The 16,280-nt window shown below is 40.0% G+C and overlaps 1 protein-coding gene across 11 annotated transcripts in view; it reads left to right on the top strand.

Annotated features, from left to right (window-relative positions):
- Positions 1–16,280, top strand: part of TULP4 (TUB like protein 4) — a 173,482-nt gene that overhangs the window by 143,437 nt on the left and 13,765 nt on the right. For all 11 annotated transcript variants that reach the window (XR_012628163.1, XM_074862751.1, XM_074862742.1 and 8 more), the window contains 6 exons: positions 5,400–5,624; positions 7,802–8,036; positions 8,526–8,670; positions 10,159–10,303; positions 11,633–11,726; positions 13,322–13,465. Coding sequence is in view for 10 of the 11 variants with exons in the window: in XM_074862751.1 (XP_074718852.1) it covers positions 5,400–5,624; positions 7,802–8,036; positions 8,526–8,670; positions 10,159–10,303; positions 11,633–11,726; positions 13,322–13,465 (988 nt within the window). In the remaining variant the exon portion in view is untranslated. The remainder of the gene's footprint in view (positions 1–5,399; positions 5,625–7,801; positions 8,037–8,525; positions 8,671–10,158; positions 10,304–11,632; positions 11,727–13,321; positions 13,466–16,280) is intronic.

Here is a 16,280-nt window from a genome sequence, read left to right as displayed (position 1 = left end):
TAATTTTCTTCTTCATATGTCCCAGAGGACCAGGGGAACAAGAACATGGATTTAGAAACTCTGAAGTTGATCTCATCTATATACCTACAGTAAATTTACATTAGCTTATGATTTTATACCACTGTGTAACTGATGTAAGAACAGATTAAACCTCAAGTGCAATGAAGAAGGGTAAGAGTGAATTGAGCCCGTCACATTCCAGAATCAGTTATATAGACAACAAGATTAGATGCAGAAAAACTGTAATTGCATTTTTATCAGTGTAATATTTTTAAACGCTAATTCAAAGTGATGTACCAAAGGCTAAATCTTTATGCAAGCGGTTTCCAGGACTCTTCCCACTTGCTCTAAAACTGCTCCTGTCAGCAGCACCCTTCAGAGCATTTCATGGGCTCCTTCTCTCCCGGAAACGTCCCGGCATCTGAATGGGTAGATTTAAGATGATGTGATCCTGCAAAAACCTGGTAGTTGTGTAAAAGTTATTTTACGAAGGCCTGAGAAGGATGGTGCAATTCTAGGTTAAATTCAGATCAAAAGGCTTTGAGACAAGAGGCTGCCTTTTATGTTACCCAGCTGAGCTGATCTTGCTTACTTTGTCTTCATTTATTTCACATAGAGTGTTCAGGTTTGTTGCTTCTGAATTAATGTTGCCTTTCATTTATATTGCCTGAAATTAATCCTATTTAACTGTTATTGGATGACAACAAAGCTTCAAGAAGAGTTTATTTTCTCACAGAAAAAGAAACAAGAGCAACAGTTTAGAACTAGCTGGTGAAACATTCTTTGGGATATCAATAAGGACCTTGATATTTTCCACATAGCCACAAGATCATCTCTGACTACAGAAATGGATCGTGATCAGGACTGGAAAATGGAGACACTTGTCTAAGCAGAGTCATTCTGTTAAAATAGAATCTCATCATTGTATTGAAATCTTAAAAAATTAAAAAATACTGTGGAAACAGAGAGGATAGAAGAAACATCTGCAAATCAAATCAGAGTTTGCTACATGAAAAATCATATAAGGCCATAGCAGTGTAATTTCTGACCACATCATAGTCTTTATTCCTTTTCTCACTATCAATTCTTACTAGTTAATATTATTCCTACTGTAAATATGGGAAACAGAAGAATGAAGAAGTTACGTTACTTTCCAGCAGCCATCCATGAATCCTGTGGCAGTACAGAGATGTGCACACACAATTCACAAGAGCCAGGCGGACACTGCAGCCATTGCACGTTCCAGCTTCTCTCTGAGAAAAGCAAGAGGGAAAAATGTGTGTCTCAACATCAGCAGTCTAAACTGAGAGCTAGCAGGCAACGTACGTTTTACTTACACATGCCATTCACTAGATAGTTTTTTAGAGTTGGGTTCTCTCTCCTGAGAAAAATCACACTTGTTGCTGGGCTTTCTGCCCTGGAATACCATTTTTATTTCATTACCAGTGGGACTTCCAGTGCCAGCAGACAAGGGATTAGTGCACGCAGCAGGCAGGCCCCATGGCTCAGGATTTCTGAGAACAAAGCAGGCAGCAAGAATCAGCTTGAACAGTTTTCATTGACTGTACTGCATACAAGTGATGAAAGGTTCTCTCCTGTGAGAGAGACAGATGAGTGACTTATAAGAAGCAACCACAGAGCTTTAGCAGGAATATCTATTCCTGTGTGCTTTTCTAAGGGGAGTCGACATCCCAGCTAGGGATACAGATTTGAGTAGATGTAGCTGACTTTCAAGCCTGCTCTGAAAATAATGGCCAAAGAGCTCCTTGTTGGCCACTTTTTGAAATGTGTTTTCAATCAGTATTGCTCCTGATAAAACATCTCATTTTTTTGTTATTTAGCCAATTATTTCTAAAATATAATTGACATAGAGCTGAATCCTATCTATGTATAGAAGTTTACGGGGTTTTTTCCAGGATTTTTTTCCTACATGTTCGTATTTAAACCCTGGTATTTACAGTTTGTGCTAAGATTTTTCAAAACCTGATGGGATTTTTATAGACAAAGTGAGATTAGAAATTATCATTAAGCATTATATTTGTAGCTGCATTTCCTTGTTCCTAGCAGAAAAAATAAGTGTGCAAACATGGAAAATAGAATTCTTCTGTGCTAGAATCTGTTTGTTCATTTTCTAAGAGGTGCAATATGGGTATCAACAACTTTTTTCCTTCCTTTTTTTGCTAAAACAATACAAATAAGTGGATGCTTTATAAGGAGCAATACTTCTGCGTTGAACATTGGAGTTCAGTTGTGCAGAGTTTGGAAGGAAAGCTGTGGCCAGCTCATAACTGACTTGCTGCAGTAATTGATTCATATCCCTTGTCTCTCAAGGGAAAGAGTGGGAAGCATAGTTATTGAAAAGTATTATTGGAGCAGTACATTTAAAGGTCAGGTCAGATCTGGCATTTAGGTGATCTTTTATTTCTCCAAGCCTGTAATGACAGGCTAATTTTCCCTGAACCTCATCTTAAATCTTAGCCCTTCGCCGTAAATGAAGTGTTGCTGGATATTAGGCTTGAGGAGTACTGGGGGACTGACCATTCTATAGAAAAGGAAAGCAAGGCATGTGGCAAATCAGTAAGCGAAGGCAAACCAGTATGGTACAAGTGCTCTTTGATGAGATTGAAAATATTAAGACTAAAACATGTGAGGTGTGTGGAGAGACTAAATGGACAAATGTAGGAGTTCAAATGTCATGATTTACAAACAGTACAACACTTGTAGGTATTGTGTGTGTGTGTATTTAAACATGCACCCACTCACATATTGTTTACATAAAAATATATAAACAATATAAGGGAATCAGACATTCAGAAGTTTAGAAGATGGCTGAACTATGCTTGCCTCTTGGGAAACTGGTGAAATCATGCAGTGAGGCAATGTCTTTTGAATTCCGACTTTCTACTCTTCCTGAGCTCCAGTGCTGTGTTGCCAGAGGTCCTACCCAGCATTTCAAAGCTTCTGAAAAACTTGTTCCTTGGGAATATGTTTAAGATTGCAGAGGTTCTTGTACTGGTGCTATCTGCATCTCTGCTATTCTTTGCATGCAGCAGTAACCTGAGGAGAGAAGTTTGACTCTGTTTGGATGAAGAGAGGTCTATCTGGGTGTGATATATTGGCTTATAATAGCTGCCATACTAGACTTCATGGTAGGGCTGTTTGGATGTGCTGTCCTGGATTATGATAGCTGGGATAATAGACTTCTCTTCTGGCATTAAACTACCCAATAAATAAACATTTGTGTGCTAAGTCACATACTTGTTTGTTCCTTCACCATATTTACATGTAAGCTTTAGTTGATGCAAGGTGAACAGAAGGATGCGGTTTGGATCCCACAGTAACACTCAGGTAGATAGTTCTGCCCATGCTGGGTTTCGGCCTTTGGGGAAATCAGGATCACTTCTACTGGTGCCTTTCTCAGGCTGTCGTATAGTAGATGTGGCAGGGACCTAACTTGTGTCAGTGCCTTTTCAGTTGCATTTATTTTGCAAGCGGCTTGAACTGTCTTATTGCTGCCAGACAGTATGAGGGCTGAGCCACACTCTCAAATCATGAAAATACCAATCAGTAAGAGATACTTTATGTGATCTCTCATCAGATTTAAGGCTCTGTCCCACAGATTATGGTTATGACAAGCCATATAATAATTATCGATGGTACACAAAGGATTACTCAATTCCTTTGAAGTTCTCCACTACAAAATGCCTTTAGCAATTACTGTGAAAATCACAAGGTTCACATGTTGCTGCTTTCTATTTGCATATCAGTCAGCCTGAAGGTTTGTGCCTCTGTGAAAGTGTGTGCGTGTGTGTGTGTGGTGTTGCCTAGATGTAATGAGAATGAAGCTTCTTCATTCCTCCCACTTTAAAACCAATATTTTCCTTGAAATTTCAATGTAGGATAAGATGACATAGCAGGGAAGATGTTTTCTCTGAAAAAGTTGTTTCGTCCAACCCTTTATCTTGATGGCAGACATTGATATAGTGCTGTGCCGCTGCATTCTGCTTTATATCATTCACATAAAAACATCTTGTCCCAGTTTCTCACCTTTAAGCATCTTGAATTTGTAACTGAAGGGAAGGCTTTTTTCCCCAGACTGGATTGGTAACTTCTGGGCTGCTCTAACACAGGTATCTGGATACCATATTACTAGAGAGGAATGGATAAAAGTTAGTACTGATGGTGCCTTGACCCCTGTCTTCTGTATAGTTAATTCTTGTTTGGTGTATCTTGTGAAGAGTAAAGATATTCTAAAGAGACCCTGACCTTTTAGTAAATACAGTTAGATGAAAAACATGTTTGCTTAAACTTTTGAGTGTCACAGATTGTGAAAAGAAGGGAGCCCTTCACAGGAAGGAGTAAACCTGTTGTAGGTCACTGCTTGCAGCCTGCTGCACAGTATTCTTTATGGAGTGAGAGTTTCTTCTTTACTCTGTGTTGTTTATTTGTATAGAGATAGCAGCTACAGGATTGAAGTTCCATACAGTATGTGTATATATGCAAATACAGATGCTTTGTAGCACAGAAAGCAAGAGATGGCAGGTGGATGCAGCTAACACTCATGAATGGCAAAAGTAATAGTGATAGGACTATAAGATGTCACAACAGACTGGTGCTTTAGATGAAAAAGATGGGGTTTAGGAAGAGAGTTTAGAGAGGTCCTTGCAAGTACAACTCTGTATTCTCACATGAACTCTTAATGTTCGTGTGGCAGGGAATAATGTCCAAAGCCGCATTTGAGTTATTATTACTCTGCTCCACATTCTGACAGTACCAGTCACCCATGACTCTTTCTGGTTTTACTGTCATGAATTTAGACATTTCTGAATGTAGACAAGTGGAAGACAAAAGGACATTCCCTGTTTTGTTCCTGGTGCTCTTTCCCAGTTCACTTCCTCTGGGAATAGTTCAAAAGAGACACTGTGCAGCAGAAGATTCAGTGCAAGACAAGAAAGCCAACTGAGTTTTGTCCACTAGTTTACTAAATGTCTCTGGGCGTATAATGTAACTTTCTGGTGGTAAAATGTGAACCGTTACCAGTGGATGAGGATTGATTAGATGACCGAAAAAATCATCTAGATAGGGCATCAAAGGATCCTGCTTTTTAACACTGTATGACTTTAAAGTTACTTATTCTATCTAGGTAATAAATTTGATAGACAATTCCTTGTGTGAAGAGCTTTCAGCCTTGTGAGTAAAAAGTACTGTATAAACATCAGCCACTGTTACCAATAATTTTGGATGTTCACATTCTTCACCCTTTTTGTGAGCAATAGTGTGCGCTTTAAAGTTTCTGGAAGACTTAGGGTAACATGATCGGTGATGTAATCACTTGCTGTGAACTATCTTGGAGAAAGTACAGGCTCTTTTGAAGTTGTATCCTTTTCCTCTCCATGCAGCGTCCCATCATCTCCATCTGTTGGGGTCACAGGGATTCACGCCTGCTGATGGCTTCCGGACCTGCATTATATGTCGTCAGAGTCGAGCACAGGGTCTCCAGTCTGCAGCTGCTGTGCCAGCAGACCATCGCTAGCTGTCTGCGGGATGACAAGGATATCAGCAAATTGACCCTGCCCCCGCGGCTCTGCTCATACCTCACCACTGCCTTTATACCAACAATCAAGGTAAAAGGAGAGAAACGTATGTGTGTGAGGAAGAAGAAAGGGTTGCTTGATTTCCCCTGCCATGGTGCTCCTAAGTGACAATGGTTAAATTATAAGATAATTATCATAATTATAATTTTAAAAGCTTGATTAAGGTCATTACTGTCCTCTTCAAGAACCCACTGATCCATTTGGCACCTATTAAAATCTGGAAAGAAGCTCACACATGCTGATCTGCATTATTCCATGGGGATGGCCTTTCCAAGGACATCCCGAGGGTAAAATATGCTGGTGACTCACAAAGACTTCTGAAGAAGCTCACGCTGATGATAGTGCTGTGTCACAGTTATAGGAGAGATTCAGTGGTAAAACTGTTGCCTCCCTACTTGTTACGTGAGTCCTTAAATTGCCAGGAAAGTTACACTTCAGACCTGTGGCTACCCAAGTATTTCTACCGATAGTGAGTTCTGCTAACCTTACTGCTCCAACAGTGCTACGGAAAAATGAACCAGATATTATGCCTTTTCCTGTACCACTAGCAGAGCCATCTGTTCAACCCCTTTGTTTCATGGTTTTGCCCTCAGTCACATCTCAGGATTTCCAGACTCTTTATCACAGCCTATAAACCAGAGCATTAGCTGGTAAATGCTCTACATTCAAACATATATTTTTGTGTTGCGTATTTTTTGTGTATGTGTTACAGCGTTCTCTTGAGTTTCAGGTCCTTGTTAAAACAACGCAGAACTAGAATCACTAATTTGAAATCAGTGGAGTTGGCCCAGATTAAGTGAGAACAAATTATGCCTATAAAATAATGATTCAGCACAGTTCCATTTGGGTACTGGTAATCAGGGCAATTTGTGCGACTGTGAAACATTTCATTTGCCAGAGAAGAATAAATGCCTTGCTGTAACCACAACTCCTCAATCTCCAAAATGCAGAGCATTTAACAGATCAGTGGTTCTCAGTTCTTTCTAACATGCCTACTTCTCCCCAGGATGCTTTCCGTGTTGTCCCAGAGCCACCCCTGCAGCTCCCTAGAGTATCAGTGATGCTTGCTTGGCTGGGGAGGGGAGGGGATGAAGGCAGCAGTTGGCTGTAGCAAGACTGGGAGCCATGACAGGGATCAGAGGGGTAGAGGCACTACAGGGGCACGTCATTGCAGACAACCTTTCTGTCACCTCCTAGAGGGGATGCCGGGGTCAGCAGCAGTCGCATGGCTGCATAGCAGAGAGACTGAAGTGGGGTTCCCAGGAGCCACATGCCGCTGCTGTTTCATGGGTGTTTCTGGAGCCTCCTGAGCACTGCTTTATACTTTCCGCTGGCTCTCCCCCAGCGACATACTCCCACCTATGTTGTCAGCTATGCCTCCAGTGCCTGGCAAGGCACCCTCTTCCCTGCACACATTTCTCTTCCCTCTCCAACTTGAGGATTACATTATAGATCACTCCTCAGCCCATATCCATCTCGGCCAGGTTAAGGAGGCTCCTTTTTTCCCTACTTTTTTTCTTGTACTTTCATTTTGAAAGAAACTATGTTGACTTAGACACATTAGTGGTATTTGTGTCATGCAGGCTATATTGTCCTAGGCAAAAGCAATCCAACTGCTTTAGGACTAAGCTTTTCATGGATTAATACAGTGTGCTGGCAAGCAGAGCAACATAACCCACCCTGAGCTTTGTGCTCGTATTTCTCCACACTCCATGCAAATAGGCCCTCAGCAAAGATGGGTCACAGAGCTGACAGCATTGTGGCATAGTGGCATAGCATGTACCAGTACTAACCAGGAATGGGAACCTGAGTGGCCAAGTTCACTTGGAGGACCAGCAAGAGACAAGATACTCTGAGACTTAGACTTGACCACATTACCCAAGTTAAAAGAGAAGCTTGTGATAGAGCCGGGGTTTGAAGACAGGTTTGTTGTTTAATTCAGTGCTCTTAACCACAGGTACAACCTTCCTGATGTAACTAGTTTTAGTTTTCTGTGTACAGCTGCTTTTGACTTAACTAAATAATACATAGTCATTCTGTCTTGCATGTGTGTCCTGCATAACTCATGCAGTAATCTGTATTAATCTTGACCTGCCCAGTTAGAGTTGGGTTCAAATTCAGTTAGTTGTGTAGGATTAAGTCACCACAGAAAAAAACCCACAATAACCTATAGGAAACTTTCTCTTTCCTCCCTTCATTTAATTAAGCCTCCTATCCCAGACCCAAACAATATGAGAGATTTTGTCAGCTACCCAACAGCTGGTAATGAACGGCTTCACTGCACAATGAAGCGGACAGAAGATGACCCAGAGGTTGGTGGTCCATGTTACACTCTGTACCTGGAATACCTTGGGGGACTGGTGCCTATCCTGAAAGGACGTCGTATCAGCAAGTTGCGGCCAGAGTTTGTCATCATGGATCCTAAAACAGATGGAAAAGCAGGTAGAATTGAATTGTTGCTCTCTATAAAAAATTATTTAGAAATACATCAGATACTAAATCCTCAAGAGTTAAAGAAAATCTAGATATGCAACATGGAAGGTGGCATCAGATATTTTTTTTCTGATGCAAAAAAAGTCTTTAGCATGACTTACACTCAAGCCTCTGAAATTATACCATGCTGTCTTCTGTTTTACAAAAGGGAACTTGTATTTTGAATAGTGGGGAATAGATTGCTAATTAGCAGAAAATATTCTCAATTTTGAAGTTCAACTGAATGCTATTCACCCCTCTGAATCATGTTCACTTGAGTTCAAACCATTGGAAATTTGGAGTTTATACTAGGCAGGGTGAAGAACGGTTAATTTTCTCTGCATAGTTTTATCTCAACTGCTGCCCATGGATCGGATTTATGCTTCTGATGACTGATAGTTGTAACTGATACCAGTTTTCTGAAGCAGCACTTATATTTTCTGGGGCCTGTCTTGATAGATGAAATCTATGGAAACAGCTTGATTTCCACTGTGATTGACAGCTGTAACTGCTCGGACTCCAGCGATATCGAACTGAGTGATGACTGGGCAGCAAAGAAATCTCCCAAAATCAGTCGAGCTAGCAAGTCACCCAAACTTCCCAGGTAATAATTTCCTGGATATTTCTTCTTCTTTTTCCCTAGTTTTTCTTTTTTCTTTTCTTTTTTTTTTTTTCCCCAATACTGTCTTGATAAAATTAAAATTAAATCTTGATAAAATTAAAAGCAAATTCCTTTGGGGAGATAGGAGTCTTCTGGAGGAGCAGGGTCCTCTATGGTCTGCAGTTCTGGGGTGATCTCAGAGCTTGCTGTTGAGATGGACTTTGGGGAAGGTTCTGGGACAAAAGGTAATGGGAAACAATAGGGCACCACTTCTCCCCAAGCAGTCTTGAAGAAGGATTTTATAAACTCTCCCACCATTGCCTCTGCCACATCTAAACTCTTACCACCATAGGATATATTTTGTCCTTCAGACAACCTGTGTTTTCACCTCCTCTGTGCTTTGGGTCCCTGGTCTAGTTAAAACCTTTATTTCCTCAGGGTATTTTCAAATTCATAAGTCCATGCATAGGTAGCATAGATCCTGGTGTAGGTGGCACTGCTGCTGTGGTGACCTTGCAAGTGAGCCTCAGCAAACAGATCCTCCTAAACACTGGGTTGACAAGCTTCTTTAACGATATGCAGAATAAGCTTATTATTCATCTGGTTGCTTTCCTGCCAGCTCTTCATTATATTCATTATGTAGATAGAACCTTTCACCTGCACAGAGTCTCACTGATGTCTGATGCTTCTCATAGGCACTGTTGTCTCTCTGCCATCTTCCAGTTATGGGATTGAGGCCCTGATGCCTTCTAGCTGCAGCTGACGCTTTTCCAAAGACCTTACATTATGAGCTTGCCCTAGTATGAGGCAAAGCAACTGCATCCTTTTATATATGAACATAATGTGTGAAATACTGAAGTTTTAGTTTAGTAGAACTTGATAAAAGAACCATTAGTTTCTGAGCCTAAAACTGAAATGGCGCAGGAAAAACAACTGTCCTGCGTCCTTGGTTTTCTAAGACTGTACTTTTGACATGTAACTTTTGTTCGTTATTTTTTCTACCAATGAGCTTTTCTAGGTGCTTGATCTCTTAGTTGTGACTCCCTTGTCTAGTGGGAGGTAGGAATAACTTTTGACTTAGAGCACTGACGAAGTTTGTGGAACCTTGGTTTGCTGTACTAATGTGGAGATCTGCTGGCTGAGGTGTCATGTTTGCATTTCTTGGGGCTTTGCTCGAAGTCTGCATAGCTGAAATAGCTCAGCCCTACACCTTCTTATGGATTCGTGGAGGATATGGTGTATCTGGCAGAACTGCTGTAAGCTTTGTTAAATGAATCAGAAAGCATCCAGTCAGAGTTACTGCAAGTGTGTCAGGCCCTATATATCTTTAAATTTGACCCTTAACTCCCATCCTGTAGACTCTATTACTCTTCATTAGTCACTTAGAGGACACCATACCAGTTGTCTTCATTACATCTTTACATTCAAAGACATGAATTTTGTGCATTTTTGTATGCCTGGTGATGATTTCAATTATTGCTTTATATGCAGAATCAATATAGAAGCTCGCAAATCTCCAAAGATGTCACGAGCTGCGCAGGAGATATCAAGATCGCCAAGGTTACCAATAAGGAAACCTTCTATTGGTTCACCAAGCCTAACCCGAAGAGAGTTTCCTTTAGAAGATATTACTCAGGTATTGTGCACATTGTTACCAGACCTGAGTCCAAATGCATCTACTTCCAGAAGCAGCAAGTTGTGATATAGATCAAATGATCACCAATAAAAATTTTTCATTTAATTATAGTAACTAAATGGAACAACTAGAGAATTTTATGTTCCAGTTCAATGTTAATGTTTAAAAGTGTCAGTGGAATATCAGGCATTGTTTGATATATCCTGGCACCAGTAACTTCTGTCAGTGTGAATCCATGTGAGAGGTTTTATTCTAGGTGATGTTGTTGGCAGTTTGAAAGTGTATGTGAAAATGCTTCTTACTCAGTTTCTCAGAGCTGTCCTAATGCCACCATAGTTCTCTGCTTTGCTAGGAATTGCAGAGATAAGGAAATGCTTACTTCAGAGGGCTACATGTTCTCTGTTTCATAATTCATAGAATGGTTTGGGTTGGAAGGGACCTTTAAAGGTCATCTAGTCCACCCACGCTGCCTAGATCAGGAACATGGAACAGCCTTAATTGGAAGGAAGGCAAGGAATTAGCACTTTGTGCTCTTTGTGGTGTTCATGACCTGTGGGTAAATTAAACTTAGCAGGCTGTAGAACTGTCTGGGTTATTATTTTATTAATACCAGCCTGCATTCGTTTAATTTCGTTTCATTTCAGTTGTTCTTTTCTGCTCTGTCTTTTCACTTTTTCCTTTATATTGAAACATTCTAGATCACTTACATAGCAGCAGTATATAGGATCAAAAGTCCTTTGAATAGGGCGGAGACCAGAGGTTTAGATCCTGCTCCTGATATTGTCAGCATAATGCTTGGCCTTTGAGAAAATCTCTTGGTCTTTCAGACCTATAATTTGATCACCATGGAAGCAGTGGTTTGGGAAACTGCTTTGGAAGCTACAGGAAAATATGTTTGTCGATATGAGTAATTAATTTCTGTCTTATTTATTGTTCTATAAAGTGATTTGTAAATATAGAACCAACAGGCAGGTGTATTACTTTCTGAAATACACAATGGCCATGCTCTTGTTGTGCAGGAGAAGCAAGCATCTGAAGACGGACCTATTCTCACTAAGCAGCCATCACGTTCAGTTCTTCAGCAGCTTTAATCAGCCTGTGTGGCTGTTGTATACATCATTTCTGATGGTGTTCAGATATCAAAATGAGACTTCTTAATGACTGGGTATAACAGTTGCTACATAGGCACAGCAGGCTGTTTCAATAAAATAAAAACAAGAGAAGCTGAAATTGTATTATTACTTGCAATAGCTTGATTGCTCTGCAGGTTTTTATTAGAGCTTTTTACAGATTTTATTAGGTGAAAATGATCTTGTTTTTGCTTTGCAGCACAACTACCTTGCTCAGGTCACATCTAATATCTGGGGAACAAAATTTAAAATTGTGGGTTTGGCTGCTTTCCTACCAACTAACCTTGGTGCAGGTAAAAGTAAACTCTATTGATTTTTTGCATGTGAAACTCTTTCTAACAAATAAAGTTACATGCCTGTCATTCTTTTTAAGTCATCAAAAGACTTCTTTAACAAAGCACTTATTTTCTCTGGACAGTAGGAGTTAGATTTTACAAAATTCACTGTAACTAAAAGACATTAAAACCTATAAATACAATAACAAGATGATCAATAAAATGTTAAAAGTCTCAGCTGTAACAAAAAGATTAATTAGAAGCCCAGACCTTTATTTTTACAGTTTATTTCAACAAAACCCAAAAAAAGAAGAAAATTTTTGGAGAAGACTATAAAAATCACAGTGTTTAAGTTACTGTAATAGAAGTATTTTTAAAACTCAGATTTTTATAGTCATTTAGCTACTTATTATATCAAAATAATGTTAAAAAAGCTCTTACAGCATCATGCTCAAGATTCTTCAAGTCAGTGCATAGCCTTATTATATGGTTCTCTTGCTGGAGCATCAGTACATTGGTAGCCTTCATTAAAAGTAGCAGTTGTCTAATCTCTTGACCTTCTTCTGTGTATGCCATTTCTCCCTAGATAGGAAAGGAAGAAGGCTAAGTAAAGAACAGGGTACCACCTAGCAGAACTGAGCTCTGAATTGAAATATTAATGCAAGTATTAGGAGTTTTACAAGCTCTTTGGAAACCTTATTTTTTCCTGTGTTGCATTATATATTTAGGTCAGGACTACATAATGATGCCCTGGATGCAGAATTAGTTAAAATAGGTATCTTTTGTAGCTATATTTACTTGTTGGACAAGAGATGGAGTCCAGCTACTAAGGAGAGGACCTTCTCTGGCCCAGCCTCCAGGCAAAGGTTGTCCTCTCAGGATGTTGTCACCCTGGGAACAACCAGTGCTACTACTATGGAAGCCCTCGGATTTGTTACAGCCACTTTTTTTTTTTCAAGTAATTTACAAATTTCTGACATCTACATTTGCAATGATTGTCAAAAGATAGTGTAGGAGTGACCCTACTGGTTTAGATTAGAGGTCATTCTAATTCTCTTATTATCAGTGACAGATATGTAGGGGAGGATATAAGTGTAGAGTAAGTGTGTGGTGACACTTCCTTCAAATGTCCTCCCAGTCTCCAGTGGTTTGGGTCCCAGGGACTTCCTGAGACAGGAGGGACTTCTTTTTTGTGTAGTAACCCTCAACAGATTTCCTTCCTGAGAGCTTTCCAGTTTTCCCCTAAAGTCATATAAGTTGGTAACATCCTGTGGTGGAGTTCCAAAAGTAGAATGGAAAAATTATTTTCCTTCTGCAAAAATAGATGTGAATACCAGATGAAGTAATTCATTATTTCTACAGATTATTTAACTACAGAGATGCTGCTTCTATTTAAAGAGAAATAGCTTAAAGTAACAATCTGTTTTATCCTGGTTATGCAAAGTGTTACATCGTGATTTGGCTAAGAATGGCCCATATATGCATTTGTTTATTAAAACATTAAATAAAAATAGATGTAACTCTTCTGTCTGCTTTGAATTGATTCTTTGTTAGCTTTAGATGCTCTTTGTGTAACAGATTTTTTGTAATTTCTTGTTATACTCTTTCTTCAGTAATATATAAAACCAGTTTGCTGCATCTTCAGCCCAGGCAGATGACAATATATCTCCCAGAAGTGCGGAAAATTTCAATGGACTACATTAACCTGCCTGTCTTTAATCCAAATGTTTTCAGCGAAGATGAAGATGATTTACCAGGTAAGGAGGAGCTGGAGGTCTGCCATGTTGTGGGTTAAGCTAGATGGAGGACAGATCATTTGTGTCCCTCGCCCCCTTTGGTAAACACACAAATCAAAATCCCTTAGTCTGATGGGGTCCTGTAGAACTGAATTAGAATAAGGCTAATATGTGTTACGGACATTGTTTTCTAAAATATGTGGAAAATATAATCTGTATAGGGCTCTAAGTTTCAGGTTCATTGGAAAATCAATCATCTTCTATTTAGTTTGCCAAGAATTCTCTGTAGACCAAAGCCTTGCATTCTGCATCTTTGTAGGACAGAATTGTAATGTGTTGGAAGCCCAAAAGGGTCGTCCTTGTGACTTGATGGCAGCAAAGCACAGCCTGCTGATAGGGGCTTGGGTTGGAGGGCAGGTTCCTGTAAAACTCAGCCACCCTTTGAGAAGTGATAAATGCCCATTTGGCTTTTATCAATACCAAGTCTTACAGAGAGGCTAAAATAGTAAAGTAGTCTATAAACAAGGGGGTCAGGAAGAATTCCTCATTTCACTGAGATGTAAGGTAGCAGAAGATTCAAGCAGTGCAGGGAAGGCTTGGATGCAGGTGATGTGAATATGGCAGGTGAAAGGACTGGAAGTACTCAGGACCTTCTCCAGTCAAAAAAAAAAATATCATGCCAGTAAAATTAACAAATAATAGACAAGAAGGTAAATTAATACCTTTTCTGAATTTTCACATCAGTGAGGGTTTGTTGCCAGGTCACAGGTAACACAAAAATTAAATAGAAGAAAAAAAAGTTAATATAAAGCCTTCACATGCCTTCCTGAAAATTTGATTAGATCTGCAGTATCAATTCCTTTTATATTATTAAAAGAGCTGAAATGCTACTCAGAATTGCAGGTTGGTGAACACCACATAAATGTAGGGAAAACTGTTAGAGAATTTTGTTAAGAGCTTTTTGAGAAGGCTAGTAAAAGGATCATACTACCCTGTCCTCCATAACAACCTTCTTCTTCTTGTCCACTTTTTTCTTTCTAGTTTCTTCTGAAAATTCATTTCTGACTTAGCAAATGGAAGCTACTTAAATCTTCAAAAACATTTTTGTGGATATAAAGGAAAAAAGTGCCATATACTAATGGTAAAAAATATTGCAGTGTAAATAATGATTACATGGTAGATTAAAAAAAATAGTAGAAAGCTCTTGGGCACTGAAATGTTCACTGAAGAGTACCTCATTGAAATGAGGTACTCTTGGGATGGGTGTTTTTTAATGTAGTCAGTAAAGATTTGGCAAGGCAAATGGACAGTGAATTGATTTAATTTGCAAATTATGCAAACAAATCACTTAAAAACTATTGGAGAAATGAAAAAAGCATTGGATTTAAACACTGTGGGATATTAAGCAACACGGCAACGAATGACGTTTCATTTGATAAGGCACTTAATACACATGACAGCAACATTCTGGGCTGCTCAAACCAAGCTAACAATTAAACCTCAAGCTCTGATTAGATAAATTGCTAACCTGCAGGCATCAGGATGAAAGCATGGCCTGCCAGCTGAGCACAGAACCACGCTGCCTTAGGGTCAGTTAAGTTTAGCTGTCAGTCTTCTTCTAAAGGAATGAACAGAACTACCATAAAAATTTGCCAGCATAGCCACAGATCTATCTGTACAGCTACCACATTCGTGACTGATACTGATAAAAGTCTAATGCTATCAAAAATATAATTATAGGGCATAGGTAGATGACTAGAGTTTTAATTAAAAATTAATTGGGGACTGGGCAGCAGCTGGAGGAATCCTGACTAATGGATCTCTTGCCTGATCTGGTCTTGCAAATCAGAGGTCTCCACAGAATTTGGCACACTTAAAAGATCCTGGATATTACTCTAGTCTCTTTTCATCCCATAAACCTGCTGATGCAACTTACCATTTTCCATGCTTTTTATACAGGAAAACTAATAAAGAATCTTCAGGATTCTTGGGGGAGTATTTCATTCACAGAATCACAGAATCATCTAGGTTGGAAAGGACCTTGAAGATCATCCAGTCCAACTGTTAACCTAGCACTGACAGTTCTCAACTACACCATATCCCTCAGCGCTATGTCAACATGACTCTTAAACACCTCCAGGGATGGGGACTCCACCACCTCCCTGGGCAGCCCATTCCAATGCCTAACAACCCATTCTGTAAAGAAATGCTTCCTAATATCTAGTCTAAACCTTCCCTGGCACAACTTGAGGCCATTACCTCTTGTCCTATCACTTATTACTTGGTTAAAGAGACTCATCCCCAGCTCTCTGCAATCTCCTTTCAGGTAGTTGTAGAGGGTGATGAGGTCTCCCCTCAGCCTCCTCTTCTCCAGACTAAACAACCCCAGTTCCCTCAGCCGCTCCTCGTACGATATGTGCTCCAGACCCTTCACCAGCTTCATTGCCCTTCTCTGGACACGCTCGAGTAATTCAATGTCCTTTTTGTAGTGAGGGGCCCAAAACTGAACACAGTAATCGAGGTGCGGCCTCACCAGTGCTGAGTCCAGGGGTAAGATCACTTCCCTGTCCCTGCTGGCCACGCTATTTCTGATGCAAGCCAGGATGCCATTGGCCTTCTTGGCCACCTGGGCACACTGCTGGTTCATGTTCAGCCAGCTGTCAGTCAACACCCTAAGGTCCCTCTCTGACTGGCAGCTCTCCAGCCACTCCTCCCCAAGCCTCATATTCCTCTCCTTGTTTCATCTTCCTTCTTTTTGCATTACTGGTTGCTTTGTCACCCACTATACTCGAGAGAGTAACATTCCCTTTTCACAGAATCACAGAATCATCTAGGT

Source organism: Strix uralensis, chromosome 3 (genome assembly GCF_047716275.1).
Source record: "Strix uralensis isolate ZFMK-TIS-50842 chromosome 3, bStrUra1, whole genome shotgun sequence".
NCBI lineage: Eukaryota > Metazoa > Chordata > Aves > Strigiformes > Strigidae > Strix > Strix uralensis.
This window is presented reverse-complemented; position numbering and strand designations above follow the sequence as displayed.